Raw genomic sequence first — 25158 nt, 5'->3', positions numbered from 1 at the left:
AGGAGGGGGGGGGGGCAAAAGGCCAATCTTTTTAAGAATATGGACTGAAAGTCATAAATTTTGGCTCTACATCCATTTAGGATACAACTATATACAGTGTGAATTAATGTTTATTTTTTTACATTAAAAAATAGTATTGGGTCTCCTCTGATGTTAATTCATATATTATATCAAATTTGTGCATACATTGACCGTGATTGAGATAAGTGATCTGAATTAAGCACTGCCTATCAAAATGTTTTGTAAAATGCTCTTTGCATTAATTTATGATTATGTTGGAATTAAGAGTCAATTCATTATCATTATAAGTTTTTTTTTTCGTTTGATGGTTGAAGTCTTACTTTGACAGATCTTCCAAAATCAATTTTTCATTTAAGTACAAACAGGAGTGAGAAACAATTGACAAAGTACAGATTGACCTGCTGTCATCTTCATTCAAATCTTTTTCAATTTATTTTCTTATTCAAAATTGACAACAAAATGTAACATCACACTCCAAATGGGTGATCTTTTTTATAAACTTTTATCACACTTTTTTAGCAATGGAAATAAAGCTCCTAGATATTTACAATTCGAGCAGATCCACCTAGAAAGAAACAGATATCAGTAGAATAGTCTATCTACAACCACAAACATCATGCCTTCTTGTCATTAATAAATAAATACAAACATCTCAATTAATTATTCATTTATCAAACTCATCTGTGTTCCCAATCAGAACGGCAACCAATATTTCAAGGTATAATGCTACATCAATCATATTTTAAAAAAATAACGCCTCACATGCAAATCATTAATAGTCATCTTTTTATAAAATTTGAATTTCATTACTGTCATGGTTAAAGAAATGGAAGAGGCGGGACTAAATTCATAACATACCATCTGACATACTAAATTTATAAAAACACATGCATAACTTAGTGAGCTTATAATAATGGTCATTTTATGCAATGGGTGATTTCAAGTTCTGTGTTGGTGCTGATGTTTCTTTCCAAAGCCCCATCCTCTAATTTTAGTTTACAAAAATGACCCAAATCGCACTATTGGTAGCTAAATACCAATTGAGACTTGTCCAAGGACCATTCTTGATTTCATTTTGGTGCTGAGCTGATGTAAAGGAAAAAAATAATAAAATCGGTTCAACACTGAACTTGAACTCAACACTTTCTGATCATCCATTTTGTGTTTGACAAAAATCTCAACTGACCTCATAATGCATTAGCTAGAGTGCATATTAGTGTACTGAAGACTGAACACTAGCAGAAACATAATGCCAAAATATTAATGCAAGAAGGCAGGTCCCAAGGAGTGTCAACAAATTTAGATTTCAATGTGTATTAAAGAGTATTCAATAGTAAATAAGTTATATCTATCAAGGTCTCAGTGCTCTTCTATTGATGCATAAAGATTTTGAACAAATTCCAGAAAGTTTACAAAATACCTTAAAATCAAGTGAGGCTGTCATTATTTCATTACTATACTGAAGAACGATATCCCCCTAACAGATCTAGGTATATTAATACTTTTAATTTACCAATGCCATAATACACTGAATGCAGAGTATAGCTCATAATGCTAAAGAAAAAATAGAGTAATCAGGACGAATAGTGTATTCAGCCACTAGTTAGTTTTCTTACTCTCAAGTTTTCCTGAATAATAAAATGTAGCAGCCCTGACATAGCAACAGAGACCATTCCATCGTTGAGTAAGTCTGTAATCTCTGCATAGAGTTTCTAACCATAAAAAAATCTTTAAAACACTAAAATAATTTTGCAAGGCATTACTAGGTAGTTTTTCAAAAAGATTTTTTTTTACAAATTGGGAACATTCCTATGAGAGTTTATCTTTTGGAGGAAATGGAATGTTAAATTCATAAATAAGCTGATGTCTACACCTATAACAATAACTTCAGGGGATAAGCATTTAATCTAATCAATAATTACAGAAAAACAAAGGTCATGTGGAATCAATAATGCCCCAAAACGTTAAAAACTTTGTAGTTAGAACCTATATTTTGTAACTTTATAGAGGGACTTTAAACAATAAATACCTGTTATATAAAATAGTTTTCTCTATTAATATAAACATTCATCAACTTTTTCTACTGAAATTGTTCTAATGGCTGGTTTACACTGAAAATATTCTACTCTAACATTTCTCACGAGGGAAACAATTTGTTAAGTACAGGGTCCGAAAAAAAACTTTGCCAAAATTCATCAGTACTCTATCCAACATCAAGCAAATTGTGATAGCTGAATCATATAAACAGCATGCATGGATAATTAATTTAATATAGCACAGAACATTTCATAATTCAACGGGTCTAATCATATCAGAAAAGAAAACTTCACAAAGATAATCAGAATAGATTGAGTATGATGTTTAGAGTTAAGGGGGGGGATAAATCATGAAAATTAATTTCAAATTCATTGCATTACAAGACATAGATGTTGAAATGAAAATTAAGTGGTATTAACTATTACATGAACTATTACAGACCACCAAAGTCGGACAATCAAGGGAACTTCAAATTTAAGGAGATTTGATAGCTTATTTTTAATGTGTAGCAATAAAAACAGATTATTATTTTGAATCATAACCACGATTTGCACTTTTTTTAGACAGTGTAACATAAGGATTATTATAACATGGAAATTATCACTAGAACTGCATTAGCACAATATTCAGCCATTGCCAGTCTTTGCTAAGCAACACACCAATTGACAATGATAAGTCACCTACTTGTGGTAAATTGCTAATATCTATCATAACAGCCACGATCATGACATTTTGATTTACAGCTTACATACATGTACAGGGGGGCGTTTCATCAATACTTTTGTCCGACAAGTTGCCAGATCTGACAACTTTCCTGGATTCTAATTGGTTGAGAAGCACTGTTACTATATTAACTGTCGGATAAATCAGGACTTGTCGGATAAAACTTCCAACAGGTCCTTTCATGAAACGCTCCCCAGGAGATTATTAATGACACAAATCACATACGTTTTCAGGATCCGACAGATACACTCTCACTTCTCTTAGTCTTTACATGTATATTGTAAGAAAAATACAACCAATATATCAAAATAACTCCTTTGACTGGCAGGTCCATAGCTCTGTTTCTATACATGGAAGATAACTGATTGCTAAATGACAACAGAGGGGAATCAATACTATTCTACATACATACCCACTTCACATCCAAAAGTTAATCAGACAATTTATACTGGCTGCTTAGAAAAATTGTTAGCACTAACAGAGCACTAACAGTAGACCAAATCACATCTTTCAGCTTGTGATGTCAAACTTAAGATGCTTCCAAGCGTGCGATGTGGAGAGCCAATATGTAAATAACGCATTGTTCTGATATTTGGCACTACTAGTTGTGACATTACCAGTTGTAAAAGGGCCTGTAGTGCATGGTTGGGCTAACATTTCTGTGCAGCGGACTAGTCTTACACCAAGTTAAAACACTAAGGACTAGACTTACACCAAACTCGTACTCTGACAAACACCTCCACAGCACTAATACACCCTTACACCTTATCAATACACCTTACGCCAAATCTGATTTATAAATGGAGACATCTCGTAAAAGTTGTAAACATTGACTAAATGACTCTTATTGATCACTCCACTTCACATTTTGACGAAAATGCTTGGTTTTGATTGGCTGATTTTAGTTACTATGGCAACAGTCAGAGAATGGCGATTTGTCACAGGCTAACATCTTTCATGTGGCATCTGTAAAGGAGTCAGTTTGTTGGTATAACTCAACAAGAATATGTGATTCAAATGATGTATAAATGAGCATTATCCAGTAAGTGCAACTCAAGGTATACATACCAAGGTATAAATACCTATACAAAATATCTAATCATGACAAAGATACAAAAGTCACACATAGTATACTGATAGGTCAAAGGTCAGACAACTTCACAACTTGTATGGAGAATGATCAGACAACTCTTACATTCTATCTACTACTATCCCATCAATATTAAAGCACAGTTGAGGACTACAGTCCCACATACTGACTTCCCTGCATGGTTATATGCAGCATTATGAGTATTCCCTGATTAAAGAGTGATTCCATCACTTTCACATGATTATCTAAATTTATAATCAAAGTCTGAGAATTGGTGAGTCCACATTCGAGGTAATGATTGAATTGCAGACTGGAAATAGAAGTTGAAGGCTGAAATATAGTTCACAGAAACAACATTATATTAGACACTTACATAACCCACATATAAAATACACAGATTATAAGCTCAAATTACAAGTACCAGATTTTATTTTCAAGAATGATCTTATACTTGATAAAAATTATTTTATAAAATTACTATTCATCATACAAAACTGAAATGATTGGGCAAAGTGTAGTAAATAAGGAAGAGAACATATGGAGTTAGAAAGAAACAACCAGAACTGAAAATATGTGGTAGTATATGGAAGATTATGGGAAAAGACATAGAATTTTATTAAATGATAAAAACTACATCAATGACCAATTTTAAAATGAGCACTTAAAACAGTTCATGCCCATATACTATATCTGAATAAACTTTATTTTTATCAAAGAGGGGTATACCGAATGGAGTGTAAGATAATGATGAGGTGCATTCATATCATATTCTTATATTTTTTAATAGAAAGTGATTACAACACATTTTTTTTATATTTTGATTCAAACTTTATCAGTACACAGTATAAGAACCTTGAAAATCCCTCCAGCGACTGATGAAAGAAGGTTTACTTTGACTAATGCTGATAATGGAAAAACAGCTTAAGTTTAAAAATACAAAATACTCTTCAATATATTACACAAATTGTCACATGGCTTGTTGCCTAATGACTTGTTTATTACATGACTTATCACGTGACTTATCACATGACTTGTTTGTCACATTACATGGGTGTCACATAACACATCAACTGATCACATGATGTATCAAGAAATGGAAGTCTGAAGATTGTGCATTACTTTATCTCCCAGGCAGACTGACGGTTGTACTGCTGAGTCTTCAACATCCGCAAACCGTTATGATGCCAAGCAGAAGAAAAACATCCAAGATCAAAGAAGAAATATAGTTTCATGAAGATGGCAAGTAATAAGGGAAGTATTTCATGAAGAGCTTTGTCAATGATATTCATTCACAGATGTTATAAGCTACTGGAAATCCTTGCATCTGATTGGCTTAGAGTAAATTAGACAGTTCAAATAATCAGTTTTCCAAAGATTGATCTTAGCCAATATATTACAGAGATGTCCCACCTCAAAGTGACCTTGAGTTTAGAGTGTCATTGCTCTAGTTATAGTTCAATAACCTTCAAATGTTCTTCAGGTCATTGATGTTTGATGAAACAGAATGATTTGTGACCTTCAGATGTCCTCTATCGACAGATACTCATCGACCTTGTAATCAACCTTGAAGGTTTGTATATCAGATGATGCGATGCTGATTGGAAGAATTGTCACCTGTATACCTAGCATCTGTAATAAGAAGCAAAGCAAGAAATAAAGTTACATCAGTGAAGGAATGTTTATACAGAAGAGAGATAAAATTATAATTTTCATGTTACTTGTTTGGGGAGTTGACTTGTAATGTGTTTCATAAACACAGTCTGCAAAAAAAAACAAGCGTACACCTCCCATCTTCTCTTAACAGCATGATGATGAAGATTCTATACAATTTAATATGCAAGGGCAAATCATATTTTTAATCTGACAGTAACAATATACTTTGTGAAAATGTTAATTATACATCCATTTCGGCACCTAACAAATCTTTCATAATAATACCATGAACTAGGAATATAGAGTGAATGAATGACATGCAAACTACACTGATCTCTTTATATGCAGTTAGATGCACTGCATATAAAACAAAAACAACAAGTAAACTACATTGCAGTACTAGATGGAGGTAAAAAACAAAGTAAATTGATGAAGATCCAATAGATATTTGATTAAAATGAAGGGAGTGTTTCATGAAGAATATTGTGTGGGATTTTCACTAACAAATTAGCTCTCAGCCAATCAGATGCAAGGATTTCAATAGCTTATAACAGTTGCCAGTGAAAATCACTGACTATTTGATTCATGAACTGCTCACCAGGTAATGCTAAGACATGCTTCATGTACAAAAGAGAAAATCATTCAGTGACAGACACTATAAACTGTACTAGAATAGATTTATCACTATTTGATGCAAGCAAGATACATGTAACTAAAAATATGAGGTGCACTGAAGTGAAGATATTGGTATAATGAGTGCAACTGGTTCACAGAAAATATTACAGAAAATGAATGGCTCTTGGTATTGAAAATAAAAATTGTGACATAAAGTAATATTACAATCACTTTCAATGATCATATTATTCTATTCTAGTCGAGAGATGAGATACGTTTGGGGATAATGAGGAATCGTGAAAAGAGATTGATTGCAAACAAGGGACAAAGTGATATAAGAAATAAAATGAGTCCATGCAACTCTTACAATGTAACACAGACATGCCTACAGATATTGTACAAATGTACAAAAAATCCCCCTTTTTCTTAGGAATGTATAAAGTTCTATGTTAAGTAGTTAATTTAGAACCTTGCATCCAGATCAAAGCAAAATTGAATCTATTTAGTCGAAGTTCTTCCTATTCTGTAGGAATTGGACTGACTTCTGGCCATGATCTGATCAAATACGTGATTCAATGTAACAAGGTCATGTAGTTTCAAGAGTCAAATCATAGAATAGGACCCTGTCATACAAAGATTTGTGACTGATCTGATCAATCTTAACTATGGAAAGCCATCAATGTCATAATGTATATAGATATATATATATATATATATATATATAGAGAGAGAGAGAGAGAGAGAGAGAGAGAGAGAGAGAGAGATGTAAACAATGTCCTGTTGGAAACAAGCTGACCAAACTTAATTGTAGAGACAACAATGTATCATAAACAATGTGTCAAGAAAACACTTTGAATGGACAAATGAATTTTAAAAATATATTGAGGTTATTGGCTTTTTATAGTTGAGACTGATCGAATCAATCAGGGGAGCATTTCATCAATATTTTCATCCGACAAGTTGTCAGCTCTGACATCTTTCCATGATTTTGATTGGCTTAGAGGCACTGTTCCTATGGTAACTGTCGGATAAAACGTCTGACAAGTCCTTTCATGAAATGCCCCACAGACATCTTTTTTAAAACAGGGCCCAGGTGTAAAGATGAATGGTGCCTGTGTTGTCATGCTCAACATACATGCATGCTAGGCTAATGATGAGACGACTATCAAGCCTGTAACATGCTAATTTACCTGCAAAGGCCTGATGAGCACACAGCAAATCTAACGCATCAGGAGGAAGAGGGTGGGAGGGGGAAGGAGTAGTCTGATGAGGGGGTAATAAACCACCACCTGATAGGAGATAGGTGGGGTAAGAGTGAAGGGGTAATAGAGAGATACAGGTAGGAGACAGGTGGGGTATAGATGGGGTGAGATGGAAGGAGTAGAGTCAAAGGTAATAGAGAGATACAATTAGGAGACAGGTGGGGTATAGATGGGGTGAGATGGAAGTGGGAGTAGAGAGGCAAAGGCATTACAAGATAAGAGACAGATAAAGTAGAGGTGGGGTAAGGAGGGGCAGTATAGGCAAAAGTAATAGAGAGATGCGAGAAAGGTGGAATACAGGAAAGTAAGAGGATGGGGGAGTAGAGGCAAGGTATTAGAGAGATATTACATTTTGCAGCATTGTTTTATAGCATAGCATTATTCTTGCTTTCTTTAGTGACCCAATTCCTTGTTTTTTTTTTTGGCCCAAAGTTATAAAATAGACTTAAACCAAGCCTTTGAACCCTCCAGGCTGTTAAATGTCTGTGGCAGTTTTCTCACCATGAAGCAGAAAATATTCATGAACACAGGAAATATATTGAAAACATCTATAAAATGACCGTGAACCACTGGGAGGCCTTTGACGAAAAGTTGGTGAACTGGAACTGCAGTTTGCCCCAAATTTTGGAGCCGATTAAAAATTGCAAATGTATTTTTTGTCCAGGATGAAACTGCTCAGGAGTTTGAGTCAACAATTTTCGACAAAGACTTCTTGGTTGCTCTTTGTCATGGAGGCAAGACAATACATTATCTATGTTCTTGAATCGGTTGTGAGTTGTGGAACAGAAAATTCTCTATCCCTATTCCACGCCCTGGACAGAAGATAATACAAAGGCAAATATTTTATGTGGGTCATTTAGCAATGTAATATGGCTGTGAATCACAAGCCATCACTGAACCATATTTCATCCTTTGCGTCACTCTCTCTTGATCCCCCATGAACCCCCCCCCTACATAGTGAAGGAGACGGTTCTCTGCAAGCATTCAGATTACGATATTGGAGAGATTTTCTTTGAGGCTCAGGAGAGTACACTCATAACAGATACTAATGAGAACACAGAGTTTATTGGATCATATTCTTTTTTGCATTTCCCACACTTAAAATCCATAGGGGGACTTAAACCTCCTTTGTTAATTGGTTTTTTTTATACGTTGCATTGCACTGCATTAAAATTAATAATTACAAATCATTGTGTAATTTGTTTTTGGAGAATCTATCATTCCTGCCTGTTACTTCAAAACTTAATGTATTCTGCTCTGTGCTCTTGCAATAAAACACAGTCTTGAACTCAGTTCATTATATGTGCTCGGGTTGATTTAGTCATAACCCAACTAAATCACTGGATCCATGAAATACTGGATTAATTTTGTCACCTTGAATAATTTGTACATAAAACTCTTGCATCTTTAAAATCTATTTCTATTTATTAGGAGAGTGTAATATGTTACCTGAAGGAGATTGATGATAGAATGTCCCTGGGGCAGGGCCTGTGATAACAGCATCTCCTACCGGGCTCTGGGGTACCCCACCCTGGGTTGAGCTTTGCACCATGGGATAGTTGTTGGTATAGTTAGTCCCTCCTGTGGTCTGCTGTCTTGCCGTCATGTCACTGAGAGGCATCTGTTGATATCCTCCACCACTTGCCATGGTTTGATAGGAAGAAGGTGAGGTGGTAGAGTAACCAGCAGCTATAGGTGAGGTGTGACCAGGGCTGTATTGCTGATGAGGTGATGTATACTGTCTTGGAGTAGTGGAGGAATAGGCAGATGGTGATGTCTGCTGGGGGATTGATGGTGAAGCTTGAGCTTTCATAAGATGGCTGTGCTGAGAAGGGGTGGAGAACGCCGATCCCGGACTGTGGGCGGTACCAGCGGCTCGTTGCTGGGTGTTGGTTGGCGAGACATAGCTTGAACGACGAGAGGTAGACTGTGATGATGATGAAGATAGACGGATGTTGCCGTTGCCCGGGGCAACCTGAGAGGACATCTGAGGTAGTGGATCCATGCCCCCACCTATTCTTTGAGTCGTCACATTTGATGATCTACCCTGTAATGATGTATTGCTTGGGGATTGGCTGTAAGGCATCGTGTGTACCCCACCTACAAGGACAGTTTGTGATTTAGGTACCGGCGATGCTTGCCCTTTATGCTGCATTCCTTGGACTTTCAATCTACTGTTAGAATTCATCTTCTCAAGTTTAGAATCTCTTTTAAGTCTAATAACTGGCTGACCTAATTGCATTTCAGATCTGGGCACATTGCTGACAATAGCTACGTTGCTGACACTGGGTCTCACTTTACTCATCATACTTGATGATGTTACATCCTTAGCCTGCAAACCAGGCTCTTGTTTATGCATTGTTCTCCTGCTATGCATATTACTAATGGCTGATAATGCGGCAGAACAGGACTGCTGACTGGGCATTGAGTCTACACCAGCTTGTTTTGGAAGCATTTCTCCTGTGGACATTGCAGCTAGTTTAACAGTCTCTGGCATCAATGCAATGTTCTTTGTTCCTTGGACTTTGACATTCATATCCACAGTTCTAATGTTTGATGAAGAAGCACCACCTACCACTGGTCTTGAAACTTGTGAGTTTGTCACTAATTGTTGGTTTAGCATCTGATCTACCAGGAAGCCAGGGTCAAGATGAGGCAAGGGTGATGTACTTGAGACAGGAACAGTTTGTCCTGGAGCAACCACAGGAGATGCTTCCTGGTTGCTGTCTGACGAAGCTGTCGCATACTCCGTACCTTTGAGGTGAGAACTTGATATCATGGCATCCATAGAATCTTCCCCACTCCCCATGCAATCAACCAATGTTGGTACATCTTCAATATGTTTAGTAGTGACTGGACTACCAATCATTTCATTGGCCTGTGTACTAGATGGTTCAAATTCTTGAGTCTCTGAGGATCCCTGAGGGATGGTACTTGAACCTTCGACATCCTCACTACCCAAAGTCTTCTTGATAGTGGTCAAGAGTAGTTTCCTAGGAGCTCCAGGCGTAGATTTACGCTGTTTGCCTATTGAGGTCACATGATCATGGACTGCTCGACTTTCCTTGAAAAGATTCCTGTAGAGAAGAGATTAGATATTTTATTTGCAGTTTAGGAGAGAGAGAAGAACAAAAAATGCCCGTCATAATTCTTAGATATATCAGGGCGTTTCCATAAAACCTTGAGTATCAAACCCAAATTTTTCTCCACGCTTTATTCACCCGATAATTTAAAAGCATTACAACTCTTCTTCCAAACGAGAAACAAAGATAGAGCATTTCAGAAAGGTTCTATACATAGCAAGTCAGACATACATATTTTATGAAACTGCCTTTTGTAGACTTTACAGTACAATGAGGATAAATATTCACATCCCACAAAATAACATTTTGCAATATTCATTATACAACAAATATCTGAGACATTGAGCATATTATGACAAAAATACAAATATTTCAAATTTTCATGAAAATACATAAGCTCACCTGTATTCTTCTTGGCTGAGCATGATTTTTTTAAACAAAAATTTCACTTAGACCTATATATGGTTCATGTGTTTTGAAAAGGAAAAGAAGACAAAATAAAGATTTTGATCATTATCAAATCCAGGAATGACCAACTTATTTTTGTCTGACCTTGTTTGAATCCAATCCTTTGGCCATAGGTTCTTGACCTCCGATTCTAGGAAAGCTTTCAGGTATTCCTCAGCTGACTGGGTTCTGGTTTTACTGATCTCAAACGTCTTAACCTTGACCTTTACTACCTCACATAGTAGAGCTCTGTATCAAGAAAGATATCAAATTAAGTTTTACTGATCACAAAAGTCTAAATGTAGACCTTGACCAACTCTGTCAGCAGGGCTTTGTATTAAACCAGAAAGGTATCCAAATATCAAGGATAAGAAAACAGTGTCTTACAAAATAGAAAAATTCTTCAAGACTATATCAATAGTAAAGAAAGAACTACAAGTAATTAAGTCTTTCATAGTCTCATAAGAAAAGAGGAAATGGGTTTTGAATATACCATAGTTGTGTTAATATTCAAGTATGACTGTAAGGTCAGTATTCTGAACTCTGGTTTAAATTAAACCCTGGTTCAAAGTTTTGGTTTATCTATGGAAAGCCAATTGGGGAACAAAGCATTAATAGTATACATTCAATTTATTAACTCACATGCCACCCAAATTGTTTATGATTGTCTGGGAATGATAACTGAAGTATTTTTCTTCCTTATGAAAGCAAAAGGAAACAAAATAGTAAACCTAAGAAATATGCAATATAAACGGACATTTTTTAATTTTTGACTCCCCATTTCTTTAGCACAGAGTTAGACTGTGGTCTAAGTTAACCCTAAAAAGACTGGGGGGGGGCTGATTCAGCCCCCCCTTGACATTTTTCGTGATAAATCCGCCGTGCGAAATTTTTTGACCGCGTCGCTCGCTGACTTTTTAATTTCAAGTCTCACGCAACTTTTGAGACCGAAATTGTGACCCCCGAGAACGCGGTTCCAAAATTATGCAACATTTCGTAAGTGCATGCAGACCCAAAATTACTCAAAAACGTGAATATGTGTACAAATCCAATGCAATTAGTGATCTTAGCCAAAATTCATAAATGTATCTTTATTTTTCCTTTTACTGCTTAAAATCAATTAATTTTATCTTGTTTATGGTCAAAATAAAGTCCCCGACAATTTCCATTGAAAAAACAATAAAAAACAAAAAGTCGAAAAACAAAAAGAAATACATAAGAAATTTAGAAAACAATAGAATACATAAGAAAATAAATGTGATTTTGAAATTTTTTTTAAATCAATTTGATCAGATGCCTATCTAGAGTATGTGAAACAAAAATTAGCATTTCAGGGGCATTATTTATTTAATTAGAGCAAACTTATGATTTTACGCATAAATTAGCATAATTAATGAGACTTGAGATTTTTGCAGAACTTGAGGTTCTAGTTTTGTAGATAATGCCATGGGTAACGCGTGTGCCAATTTTCGTCGCGATCGCGCGATCGACGGCCGAGATCATAAGGGGGGGGGGGCGGAATCAGCCCCCCCAGTCTTCTTAGGCGTCAAAATTACCCGACCTGTAACTCTTTGTGATACAACCCCCTCACAATGTATGTCACTTAGAAATAAAATGGAGGAAAAAAAATAGAACCATAAAAAGCGCATCATGAAAATTAGACCAAGAGATCTAGTGTGTAGTAATACAAACCTCAACCTGTCATCCCAGATAAACTTCTTCTTGGGTGGTTTGAGTTCTATTACCTTCCCTTCAGCATCATGCGTAGGTCCAAGATCCCTTTCAGAACAACATTCACGTAAGTTTATTAATATTTAAATTTGGTTATAAAGACAAGAGTCACAGCATTTGTACAGTGCTACTATTCATTCAAAAATAGTACAAGGTGCAAACTCACTTTTGAAATACATATAGCTTTTACTAATTAATACTAACTTATTAACTAGATTTTGTTTATTTCTAAAACATCAGGATCCCAAGAAAAAAATCACATTCCTAATAAATCTCACATGAGTGTATTCAAAGTCAATTTAGCCATTTTTAAGACCTATAGGCTACTGATTTGTGTATACACATTTAAAACAAGACACAATACATGTAGCTTGTAAAGTTGCATTATGATAAAAAACCAGAATACCAAAATCCATACATTAAAAATATTGGCCTAAAAATGATTAATTTCTCCCACAGGGGTTTCTCTCTACTCACATCTTGAGAGAAACTTCTTCACATTCTTGTTTATATCTCATCTGTTGATCAGGCATCACTTCAGCGATAGCTTCAGAAAAAAAAAGAGAAATAACCAATAGGAATTAATTCCTTACAATCAAGCACTAAATATATGTTATGATTACTATTATTAATGCTGAAATGCCTTATTCGCAGCTATATCAAAGTTGGGATAATAATTGCCTAGTGCAATATCTGACAGACGTAAGCTAAATGTAAGAACACACTGCTATTATTATTATCATTTATAAAATTTCATTGAAGAATCTTGACATGGTGAAATATATCTTGAGCAACAAATTGATCCACATTGAGCTGCACCCAACCCAGGTGAAGTAAATGGGTACCTGGTCAGATCAATTCCTTTAATACACCAATCACTATAATAAGCAGTTGGAGCTAAAGCTGGGGTAATATACAGTCAGTGGAGGACAATGGCCGGGAGGAGACAAAGCATTGGAAGGGCACAGCATTGTTCACAAACAATTAAATCTGACAAGGAAGTGGTTCTGACTCTCGCCTTGTAATCAGAGGGTCGTGTGTTCAAATCCCACCATGGCCTAGCGCCCTTTGGCAAGGCGTCAATCCACACTTTGCCACTCTCACCTAGGTGCTAATTGGGTACCAGTAGGAAACAACCGTCATTGTGGTTGGTTTAGCAAATTTCCAATCATTGTCTCCTCCCGGTCACGGTCTGCCAATGTATACAGTGTCATATTGAAAAGGCATCAAGATAATCAGCACCTTATAAATGATATTATCATGATTAATAGCCAAGATGTGTGACTCTATAGAGATTTACCTTCCCGAAGCCTTTGAAGAGGTTCTTTGAGATGATTGTCTTGAACACCTAGTTGAAGTTTCTTAGCTCTCTTCTGAAGAGTTAGTTTGGTGCAGGGTAAATGGAAAGCTAAATGTGAATACACTGCTGATCTCTTACTACAGTTCACCATACGGGTACCATGCTCTATCCTGAAAAATAAAAAACACACAAGCGATTATTCTCAAGTCGGATTTATTTGAAACTCTGGTGGGTGTTTCAAAAAGCTCTTTATACATGTACATGTAAGTTACAAGCGACTTTACAATGACAAACGACAGGTGACCCTTTCTTGAGGTAAACTATGTGCACCAAAATTTTCATAATTGTGGAATCAGCTCCTGAGAAAGGATTAACAGTCGCTCATAACTTACGAACAGCTATGTGAAACATCCATCAAGTCTAAAGTTGGGGTTTAACTATGGATAGCCAATTGTGACATAAATCTTGTAGCAGTACAGGTTCAACCTGTACTCAAATCATTCTTAAATGGCTGGAATGGAAAGGCTAATAGGATAGCACAATGAACAGAAGAAATATGCAATGTAAACCAAATTTGAACATTTTTGGTTTCCCATAATTTTATCAGAGTGAGACCTTAGTCTAAGTTGAAATAGACTTCTGAATATGAGGCAAAAATACTAGGTGAAACAGCTGGAAAGTTCATATCCTGGACATTGATTGGCCTGATTTTTTAATGATTAGTTTCATACATTACGGTTTACTATTTTCAAAATTTAAAGGGCTGCAACATCAACACGGAAATGATGATTAGTTTCCTTTTAAACTTCAAGTATCCACTTCCAAGCTTAATTGCAAAGTCTAAACATTTCTCATGCATAAATTATGTAGTTTGTTTTGATGCAGAACTATTCAGGGTGTTCAATCTTTCTGACATAAGAGCATCTGTTAAAACAGCAAGAAAACAGCTTGCTTATTTAATCAATTAAGCCCACAAAGGTGTTGAGGTTTTACACACAATCATTGCATTCAGGCACATTATCATCTGAACTTACTTGAGTAATAGACCATTGACATGCGAATTGAAGAATTTAGTCTTTCCTTCAACTGACTTCCTGGCAGCCTGAAAAAAAAGTAAGAAAAAGAAATAAAATAACAAAGACACAAAAGAGAAAGCTTTTGTGTCTAAAAGCATGCATTATCATAGTGCTCTCAGAGAGCAATGAGAGAGCAAAGAAACTGATGAATATGAGAAGAAAGAAACATTGCATGCAAATCTTGATTCCAGAATTCTGTTTGATTGCAGTTGAGGTTTGAGTTAAGTTATTGTGAGATTTATGAAAAGAGGATTAGACAAAAAGCTTTATTCTCTGATAACATAATTTGCTATTTTCTTAGAACACCGGGGTCCCGTAACACAAAGCTTAAATAGCAATAATCGTACAACAATTTTCTATTATTGATTGCATTGACTACAATGTACAGTCAATCGTGAAAATCTAGCTTACCATCAATTGCTAACCTTTGTGTTATGGGACCCTGAATAGCTTGTACTTCAGTGTGAAGGCATGATAGATTCAGATTTACTATACATAAAGAAAAGCAACACTTCATATTGCGAGTACAAGGCATGACATAAACATGGAACTCAAATCTGATGTACAGCGGCCTTTACACATGAAATAGTAAATTCAAAATATATTTCTTGAAACTTTGAGTAATTGATCACCGAAATGGAAATTGAGAAATTTGGTCTTTCCTTCAACTAACTTCCTAGCAGCCAGGAAAAAAGAGTGACAGTAAGAAATTTCTGTCCAATGCTCTGATGAAATTTTAATATCTAAATAAAGCATTTTTAATTGAATTAACTTGAAATGAATTACGCATTATGTCTTAATGGATTCAATCCAGGGCAGATTTCTTCAAGTTTTACAAAAAGTAATTGGGTATATTACCTCTTTTATCTTTTGAATGTTGTCTAGAAGTTGAAGTGGCAGTTCTTGAGGTAAGTTAACCTTCTCTTTAGCTCCACCATCCTCGCCCCCGATACCAGGAGCAGAGGGCGATATGTTAAGATCACTATCCTGATCACCACCACTCCCTGCAGCCATACCACCGGTAGAAACAACCCCACCCATCATACCGTCCGTACCATTCATTAAATCAACCATCTCCATGGTTTCCTTATCAAGATCAGCCACTGAGATACCAAGATCCAAGGACATGTCAACCCCTGGAGCAGCCTGTGCCCCGCCCGACGACGATACCAGCCCTGGAGTGGTGGTGGTATTGGAGGAAGATGCCTTGGATGTTGCAGCATTTGAAGTGGAAGGTGGTCCATTAAAGGTCGAGGTAGCTGGATGACTTTGTGGTGATCCTGGCAATGATCCAGTGTTGCGCTTCAGTAGTTCCGCTACAGTTGGGGTGCGAATCAGTCTCGGTCCCTTCTTCTTCCTTTTCTTCTCTTCCCTAAAGTAAGAAAATAGCAATGCCATGTCACAATATGTATCTGATACCTTTATAACATTATTTACGTTGCAATGTGTACACTTCTGTATTGTTTTTATTGGAACTCTAGGGAAAATGAAAAAGCTACAAGAATGCAAAATAAAATACAACTCATTTTGAAAAAGGAACAGTTCACTTTATTACTACAGCATACTGGTATATGTATGAAATAAAGTTTAAACCTATCAGAATTAAATCTTCAAAATATAGAGACAGAGTAATCAACCATTCAAAAAAGGATTTAGTAGCAATTTACAGTTATATGAGCTATATATATCTGATGAAATACATTTGAATATAGTATTAATACTCTGTAAAATGATTGGATTAATTTCAGATTAAAAGTCAACTATTAGTTGATCTTCAAGCAGGCCTTGCATAACATGATATAATTTCATAATGTCTTAACAACATAACAAAAAGGGTTTATTTAACATTTGGTCGAGGATTCAGGATCAATTATCAAGCAACTTACCTGGCCTTTTTCTTCAGTTGTTTCTTGGTTTTCTTTGAGATGTGATCTCCACTACCACTTTCACTTGATAACTTTCTCTTCATCTTCTTTTCTCTTTTCCCATCTCCATTCTCCAGTTTAAGTCTCTTCTTTTTCTGTCAAAAAGACACACAGATTGCAAAGAATAATATCAATCGTTATTTTACAAATAAAAAAAAATCAAACACGCTAATTCCATAAGGTTGATGAGTCCTTATGACACCTAAGAAATGTAGATTTTCCCTCTAAATATTAAAGGCTTTCGTAAAAAATGTTAATACTTGAAAATTTACAAATGACTATTTGCACGTCACAATCTAACCAAGTGATGACCCTGCATTGTAAAGTTCTAAACATATGACAAGGTCAAAGGTGTCACAAGTACCAAGTCAGGTCCTTGTCCAGGTCCTTGTTTCTTGGAAAATAGTGTTTCGTGAAATGGTTCATGTGGATCATAAGCGGATACAGAGTATCTCCAAAGAAGTCAGACTAGTGTTGAGATATAGGCCTCATGGTATCAAGAACAAGGCTGATCTAGAAAGAATGCATGTAATGCTAATGAACAAATCTATTGGGTCAATGCACTCCTTACCTTTGGTGTTCTAGGTTTTTGGAAATCACCATCTTCAGAATCTGAGATTTCCTTGAATTTCAGCTGACCAGAATTGATATAGAATCCTCCAAACTGCGTTGTCAGGCTGGCAGGGACTAATTCATCATACTGTTAATAAGATAGACAATACAAGTTAAGTATGAAATGTAATATCTTAATCTTGTGAATTTTATATTAAAGGTAAAAGAAAGTAATTGCAGCAAACAATTATTTTACAAGAAAGCCTGAAAATCAAGGTTAATTACCTACCACCATATTATCAGAGATCTAGATCTCTTGCATTGAAATCAACTTATCTTTGTGAAATCATGAATTCTTAGCTAAAAACCAATAATTCTGATGATAACTAACACAAATAGGCATATGTGGGACAGTTTATTAATATTGCTTGGAAAAATACCAGACATTTTCTGGAATTCCGTGCTTATTTTGCTCATTTCTCAGCAATTACAAATTTTTTCCAGAGCCATTTGGCACATATCTTTTATTTATATATGCAAACAGTTGGGTGGTCATTTTATTAGATTATGTTCGAACTCATTTTGAGACGGTTACTGGTATTTATTTTAATTAGTTATGCATATTTATAATGTATAAATCATACCTGTATGCATGTTAGGCATGCATGTATTTTTTATCGAGTGAATATCCAACTGAATAAAAAAAGTTATAAAACCTCATAAATGATAATTTTGGTGGAAATATTCTAACACTCCCAGACTGCTGTATTTAAAGGAAAAATTGATTTCTTCTGTACTTCATTATTTCATGAATTTCTTAGATATTTCTTTTTCTTATTTTCACTTTTCTTTGTATTTTTCTAAAATCATTGCAGAATCTTTATGAAATGTAAATAATTATGGTAAGTTTATCATTTTCAGCAATGAAAGTGAAAATATTCATACCTTCATGAATATGTAGGATGAGAGAAGTTCATTAACATTTGTCTAAAACAATGCCCAAGAATTTATAAGTAAATAAGCAACACAGTAAAAATTATTAGGGCAGCGGAATGTTCACAGAAAGTGTGGGGGTCATTAACACCCCCCCCCCACTTCCTCTGTGCGCCGTTTTAGGAATAGTCATTAATCTTTGGGGCAAGATCTGTCTTCAATTTCACCCATGTAATCTCCCACAAGAAGTTCAAGATCAATCTTTTCTTATCCCATGATTTGTTTTACATGTAGCCCTAATGAGAAAGTCCAATAAACATGTTTGTACATGTGAACATCATTAAGTTGAATGCAATTATCTTTGTACATAATACATGTAGTACATGTACGGGATGTGCATGCACTAAAATGTAGCCACCAAACTACAAAGAAAAACAAATAATTGGTTCAATAATAGCTCCAAGGTTGAGAAGAAAAGAGTTAATAATTCCCACATTCACCCTGCTTCCTGCTACATGAACCATGTATTAATTCTTTGTATACATGTACAGTGAACATGTACACAAAGCCTATGGGATATAATCAATCAACAGATTATTACCTGTACTGTACAGTATGTACATGAATACTTAATTAACTTACACATTCAGAATTATCCACAAAGGGATCTGTTTCATCATAACCCATTCCAGCATCTATCAAGTCCTCTAACAACATCTTCTTCTTCTTTCCCTTCTTACCAGGTTTCTGTAGGACATGAAAAAAAAAGAAAAATGATTTTGAACAGTTATTTGAAAAATAGATCATGAGACACAATGACAAATACATGTTAGTGTACCCAATGGTACATGTTACGTACAGTACTCTTACGTGTAAAATGTACAAAATACACTGTACATACATACATTATTGAAGAACCAACCCATTTGATGTAAATGTACATGTATGTACACTGTAAGTATATTTTGTAAATATTCATGTAGTGAAGAAGGCAAACTTCCATCAAACTCACTTAATCTTTCATGCAAATCAACTCATTATTTTGTTTAAATAACCATCATGCTAGTAAAATAATTATCTGCTCTTTGAAGAGAAAACTGAACAAAGATCAATACATGTGTATGGTCTACATTGCAAAGCTGAATACCTATATTTCAGTTTTCTCACTTGGCAATAATAATCAACAAAAATTAAAACCCAATTACAAAAAATATTCTGCTTGTTATTGCAGTATTTTTGAGGATTTAAATTATTTGCTCTGATTTCTAGTAGAAAAGACTATCAATAATCAGCACTTGATATTTGGATGCAACAAACAAGATGGAGAAAATTTGACTAAATTCTGCATAAAGAGAGACACACACACACAAAAACTGCACATAGTATTTAAAGCATACATGTAGATGGGACTAGATATTTTAGACATACAGTACAAGGGGCTTTTAGTTCAAAGCAATCATTTACAGTGGATTATTCATATGACACTTCAAAAATAATGGTAAAAGTTTTATTTTACAAAATGTTGTAATCATTTTATCAATCTTGAATTTTTTTTTCAAATTTCATTTTTCACCCACAGTAGGGTGAATTCTTGAATTTGTTTTCAAAGTCCATAACCGAACTGGGTATAAGTTAATCTGCCTGGCAGTCAACCTGAGTAAACGTATCATTTCCTTGTCCCTAACTGAAAGATAACTTCATAACATGACATTGCATCACAGTTTCCTTAGTGTATGAATGATATGTTTTGACTAACCCTGATGCACACCTGATATCTATAAATATCAAATATTAAATTTCTAGATCTGATTGTCTTTATTTTTCTTGGATTAATATTACATTGTCATGTGTTCTACCCTGTAAGATGCCAGGTATTTGGGGAGGATGCATACGTAAACAAGCAAGAAATGTAATCTGTAATGTACATGTATGCATCCCTGCCTCTCCTTTTAATAATGGTTCTTTCTTTCAGTGAATAACAAATATTCACTATTTCTCACAATTTTTTAAAGAGCTACAAGATAAAAGGGAAATTTTGTGACTATAAAACAGCCATTCTTTAGTTAGTTTCTTCATCTACACTTCTCCAAAAAGAAAGAGAAATGAGGGAAATAGCTTGAAAGTGAAGGGGTACAGGGAAAGGCTTGCTCAAGTGCTGTTTTTATAATACATGCAGTTTACCTACATGTACATTGTAGCAAAATAAATCTCAAGTCAAATAGGGAATTGGTGAACTCATAACCCAATCTCTGAAATTTGTGTAAATATAATGAACTTAAATGGGGGGGGGGGGGGGTCAAGGACCCTAGAGCAGATTTCTAAGCTGATATAAAGTAAAGTTCCAAAGGACATAATTTATTCATGATTTCAAATTCGACAAAATAATTAAATATTTCCAGATGCAAATGCTCTGGCAGTCTAGCTGAGGGATAATAATAATAATATTAATATCAACAAATAACACCACTACTACTAATAATATTAATAATAATATTAACAACAACACTACTACTACTAATAATAATAATTATAATCATCATCATCATAATAATAACAATAAAAATAATAACAATGATAATAATAATAACAATGATAACAATAATGAAAAATAATAATAGCATAATGATAACAATAATAGAATATAAATAATGATAATAATAATAATGTAAATAATGATAGCAATAATAAAAGAAATAATAACAATGATAATAATAATAATAAAAGATAATAATTAAAAGTAGGATAAAAATAACAAATAATTGACATCATTTTTATTACTATCAAATACTATCAAGATCATCAATATAGGGCTACAGTATTTTTCAAAGTAATATCAATAAAAATATTATATAATATTACACTATTACCAATAAAAACAAATCAGTCAAAAAAGACCCCCAAAAAAAGAAGAATTATAAATACAAAAAATAAATGCATACTTAGCCTGAAAACAACTACAACAATATTTGACTGACATCAATGGATTTAGGAAATTAAATAATAATACTCACATTATACTTTTCTTCAAATTTTTTTGCTATGGCCTCCAATCCTTGCAAATCTTCTTCATGAATATCATTGAAGGTTTGCGCTTCTCGGGCTTCTTCTGAATCTTCTCCCTGAAGAAATAAATTCATAAACAGTTTCATTAATCTATAATGACACTACAGTATAATATAACAATAATTAGGAAATTATGATGACGATTAATAATAAAAATAATAATAGTGATAATAATCACATAATGAGATTACACAGCTGAAATATTGAAATGTTTTGTTTTGTAGGCAATTATATTCTGATACATCTGATGCATGTTAATGGGAGAGGCATGAGAGATAAAACTCACATACTTCACGATACAACAGGCTCCAAAATACTTTTGAAAAGTAATAACATGAGAACAATAATACTGTAATAATATTACAATATCATAATACAATAATTCATAACACCAGTACAATTTTCATTGTAATTGTTAGTGCAATCCAATTTTATTATCCTAAAGATAATGATAATCAATGAAAGAACAAAAAATAGCCTAAAACAATGTACATGTATGAGATTAGTTGACAGATCTGATATAGGCTTACATCAATGTACCTCATTATTCACAATAATAATAAAAAATATGAAAAACAAGATTGCTACTATTTATAACAGAATAATAATATTAATCATAACAATAATAATAATAATATATAATAATCAGATATATGAGAATGATAATAAAGAATAAAATAGTAGGAAAATAAATGATACAATTAATTGTAGGACTTGAAACTCTAATAAAACTGTAATGATTGATTTTTTACACTGTTCTAAAAAATCATTATCATTTTGGTATCAAATCTGTCATTACATAAATATTACATCCATATTGATTAAATTGTAATGTTATAAATCCCAAAAACAATTTTTTTAAAAATTATATTTTCTCATCTCTCCTTGAAATATTTGATTATATAGGCCTAGAATCGATGTCAAGTACAGATGTTTAATATCTTGGAAATGAAAAAAAAAACGACTCAATCATACCCCATGATAAATAAAATACAGTTATTTGTAAATTTGATATTTTTTATTATATTAATTCTTATCCAATATTGATTTTGCAAATTACTGCCTCAATCAATCCAGAACTGAACTCTGAAAATAGAATCTATTCCTATAAATATTCTTTGACATTAAAAACTGGATAATGCATTTGCATTTCTGTCAACTATAGGGCCTACATGTATATTAAAAATATTATTTACTCCAAAAGTGTAAAAGTTAATTGTTTAGAATCAGATTACAGGCCTTGCGTTATATATATGTTTAAGATTAAACTCTTTTTTCTTCATTCTTGCGAGTAAAAATGAAAACAAGAAATATATTTTCTTCTCCAGTACTTAGTTTGATTGATGAAGAGAAAACAAGCAAAGTTTTGAAATGAGAATGTATCGAAGCCCTTTTAATTTTCATAACTTTTACTGTCTGCACTTCGCTATTACTGTTCCCTACAAGAAAGAATAGAAAGAAGCAATTTTCCCAAGCAACGAAACAAATTAAACCCCCCAAACGTACAGTAAAACACTTGGTGGACCGAACACAATCCTCTATTCAGCGCACCGGCATTGCCCCGCGACAGCTAGCCACACTGCATGCATTGACCGAACCTGACCCTCAGCGCCCACACGCGCGAACGATACGAAACATTTCTCATTCAATCAATCCATCAATAATACACAACGCTAGCTCATTACCGCATCGAAAAATAAACCCGATCCGACGAAACCAGTTCCTCTTTATTACCCCCCAACGAACCTAACTCCACAAATACCATTTCCCGCTCGACGTCCTCAACGAAACACCCCAATGAGCAAAGCCCCGCTCAACTACCCCTCCGACGTCCCATTCATTCACCAATACATACCCATCAATACACACACGAACCAAATACACAAAACGCATACACACAGAAGACACACACGGATACGACTTTGACTTCATGCAAATCAGCTCGTAATGATATGCACGCTCAGCAAGGGAATCTCTTCATTCTATCAAAATGATTTTACACAGAAATTTCTTCTTTCAACACAATCTTCAACAGAAAAATACTACATTCGAACACACCACCAATTTAACACACGTCCCACAATCTACTTTCTAGCACAGGCAAGGCATGCACTCTATTTGACCCTGAACAGTGCTCCAAGCATCCACAACTCACTCACCAATCAAATTTCCAGCACATCTCAACGTGACATTTACTTGATTTATTCAAACATACAAAACCTTGTGTAAGTCAAAAATATATAATTTTATCATCTCCTACCCATTTAGTAACAAAACGTAAGAAATATACAGTGCGCCGTGGTCAGAAGATATGAACGCTGCGCACCTCGTAATTCAGCAAAATAATATCATTTGTCAATCTTTATTTGTGTCGAGTTCTCAAGTTCATTCTATGTTTTTTCGCCCCGCCCTTCGTCTAGTTTTCGGGTTGGCAAAGCCAGAGGAAAAGATGGCGGCTAGTTCTTGGATAATTGTCTTTCATTCCCGTTTATTCTGAGCTACATAAAACCATGTAGTAAAGGTTCACGTTTTGGAATGAGGCATAGCAAGAACGCAACAAAAGACATCAACCATTTACATCGTATCCCAAGCTGGTTTTCACATGCCTTGTCACATATGGAATAGTAAAAATATATTGAATAGTATGAGCTTATTTAAAAGTGGAAAAAAGTGGGGGAAATACAGTAAAATTGAAAGAAAAGTAACAGGAACGATAGAACAGAATTTGTTCTATGTAATTCACAGCATAGGAACAGTAAAAGGTGACAGGGGGTTGTGAGATTTGCGTACGTACCAAAGCATTTTTAACCAGGATTGGGTAGGCAAATTCTGAACATTGCTCTTCTGTTGTTTCTCCCAGGTCGAGCACGAGTCGCAGCGCTGGTGGTGATTTATTTTCCCTCTGATCCTTGAAAGTTGGTCCAACCGAAGCTGGTATAATCCTTCTACGTTCCGCCATATCTGAAATATCACCTTATTCCATTTCCCGATATTTAACAGCAAATTTATCCGTATGGGTTGCCGGTCTCATGCGGGTCGCCATCTTCACATTATTGACGCCACTGCGCATGCGTATGTTTATTCCGCGCTTGAAGTTATAAAGAAAGTTTAGGTGGTGTGTCATGAGGCGGGATGTTTGAAGCGTGAGCTTCGCAAAGCCTAATGTTATTATTATGAAATTAATGATGACGTTATTATTCTGAATCAACTGTATGCGCATGAGGTTATATTTTATGCTGAAAGACAACGATAATCAGATCGCGAGGTCAAGATTGGAAATAGGGTGGGGGGCATCCATTTTTAACACAATTATCTAGTGTTGATGGTTGATTGTCAATTTTCAATATCGGTGGCGATCCTAGGGGACGGATGGGGGGGGGGGTGGGGGTGGTTGAACGCGCTCCCTATCAATAAAAAAAATCGGGTATAGGAGTCTATGGGAAAGAGGGTTAGCTCCCCCCTCCCCCCCATGGAACTAAAATCGCCGCCTATGGTTGTCGAAATAACACTCATGTCGGATAGCATTGTTGTTAACTGGTCCAGCTAGTGAGGCGTACAGATATAATTATGTCGATTTAGACCCCCCCCAAAAAAAAGATAAATAAAATGAATAACAAATAAAAATAAAAAATAAAAAATAATAAACA

The 25158-nt window shown here is 34.8% G+C and overlaps 1 protein-coding gene across 4 annotated transcripts; it reads right to left on the bottom strand.

Moving 5' to 3' along the window:
• Nucleotides 1-430: 430 nt before the first annotated feature.
• On the bottom strand, nucleotides 431-24603 carry LOC121408654 (ubinuclein-2-like). Of its 4 annotated transcripts, none has more exons than XM_041600194.1 (14): nucleotides 24306-24603; nucleotides 21460-21567; nucleotides 19091-19195; nucleotides 17535-17663; nucleotides 16925-17058; nucleotides 15897-16410; nucleotides 14997-15064; nucleotides 13963-14132; nucleotides 13140-13209; nucleotides 12624-12710; nucleotides 11037-11180; nucleotides 8851-10478; nucleotides 7330-7428; nucleotides 431-5500 (listed from the first exon to the last, which is right to left on the bottom strand). In XM_041600194.1, exons 1-14 carry the CDS (start codon nucleotides 24468-24470, stop codon nucleotides 5451-5453), a joined length of 3471 nt encoding a protein of 1156 aa, XP_041456128.1. In that variant the 5' UTR covers nucleotides 24471-24603; the 3' UTR covers nucleotides 431-5450. The 4 variants fall into 4 exon arrangements, with proteins under 4 accessions (XP_041456128.1, XP_041456143.1, XP_041456151.1 ...); XM_041600209.1 differs by lacking the exon at nucleotides 24306-24603 and adding an exon at nucleotides 23197-23824; XM_041600217.1 differs by lacking the exon at nucleotides 24306-24603 and adding an exon at nucleotides 23018-23154.
• Between the last annotated feature and the right edge of the window lie 555 nt (nucleotides 24604-25158).

The sequence above is a fragment of the Lytechinus variegatus genome, chromosome 1 (assembly GCF_018143015.1).
Source record: "Lytechinus variegatus isolate NC3 chromosome 1, Lvar_3.0, whole genome shotgun sequence".
Lineage (NCBI taxonomy): Eukaryota > Metazoa > Echinodermata > Echinoidea > Temnopleuroida > Toxopneustidae > Lytechinus > Lytechinus variegatus.
Note: the sequence above shows the minus strand (reverse complement) of the source record. Positions and strands in the feature narration are given on the sequence as shown.

Excerpts from the sequence above, each read along its gene's own strand:
- LOC121408654 (XM_041600194.1), bottom strand. The coding sequence starts at position 24,470 with ATGGCGGAACGTAGAAGGATTATACCAGCTTCGGTTGGACCAACTTTC. Across the intron at positions 16,411-16,924 it reads CAACTGAAGAAAAAGGCCAG|GGAAGAGAAGAAAAGGAAGA; the intron begins GTAAGTTGCTTG and ends TTCTTACTTTAG. Across the intron at positions 15,065-15,896 it reads ACATTCAAAAGATAAAAGAG|GCTGCCAGGAAGTCAGTTGA; the intron begins GTAATATACCCA and ends CTTTTTTTTCAG.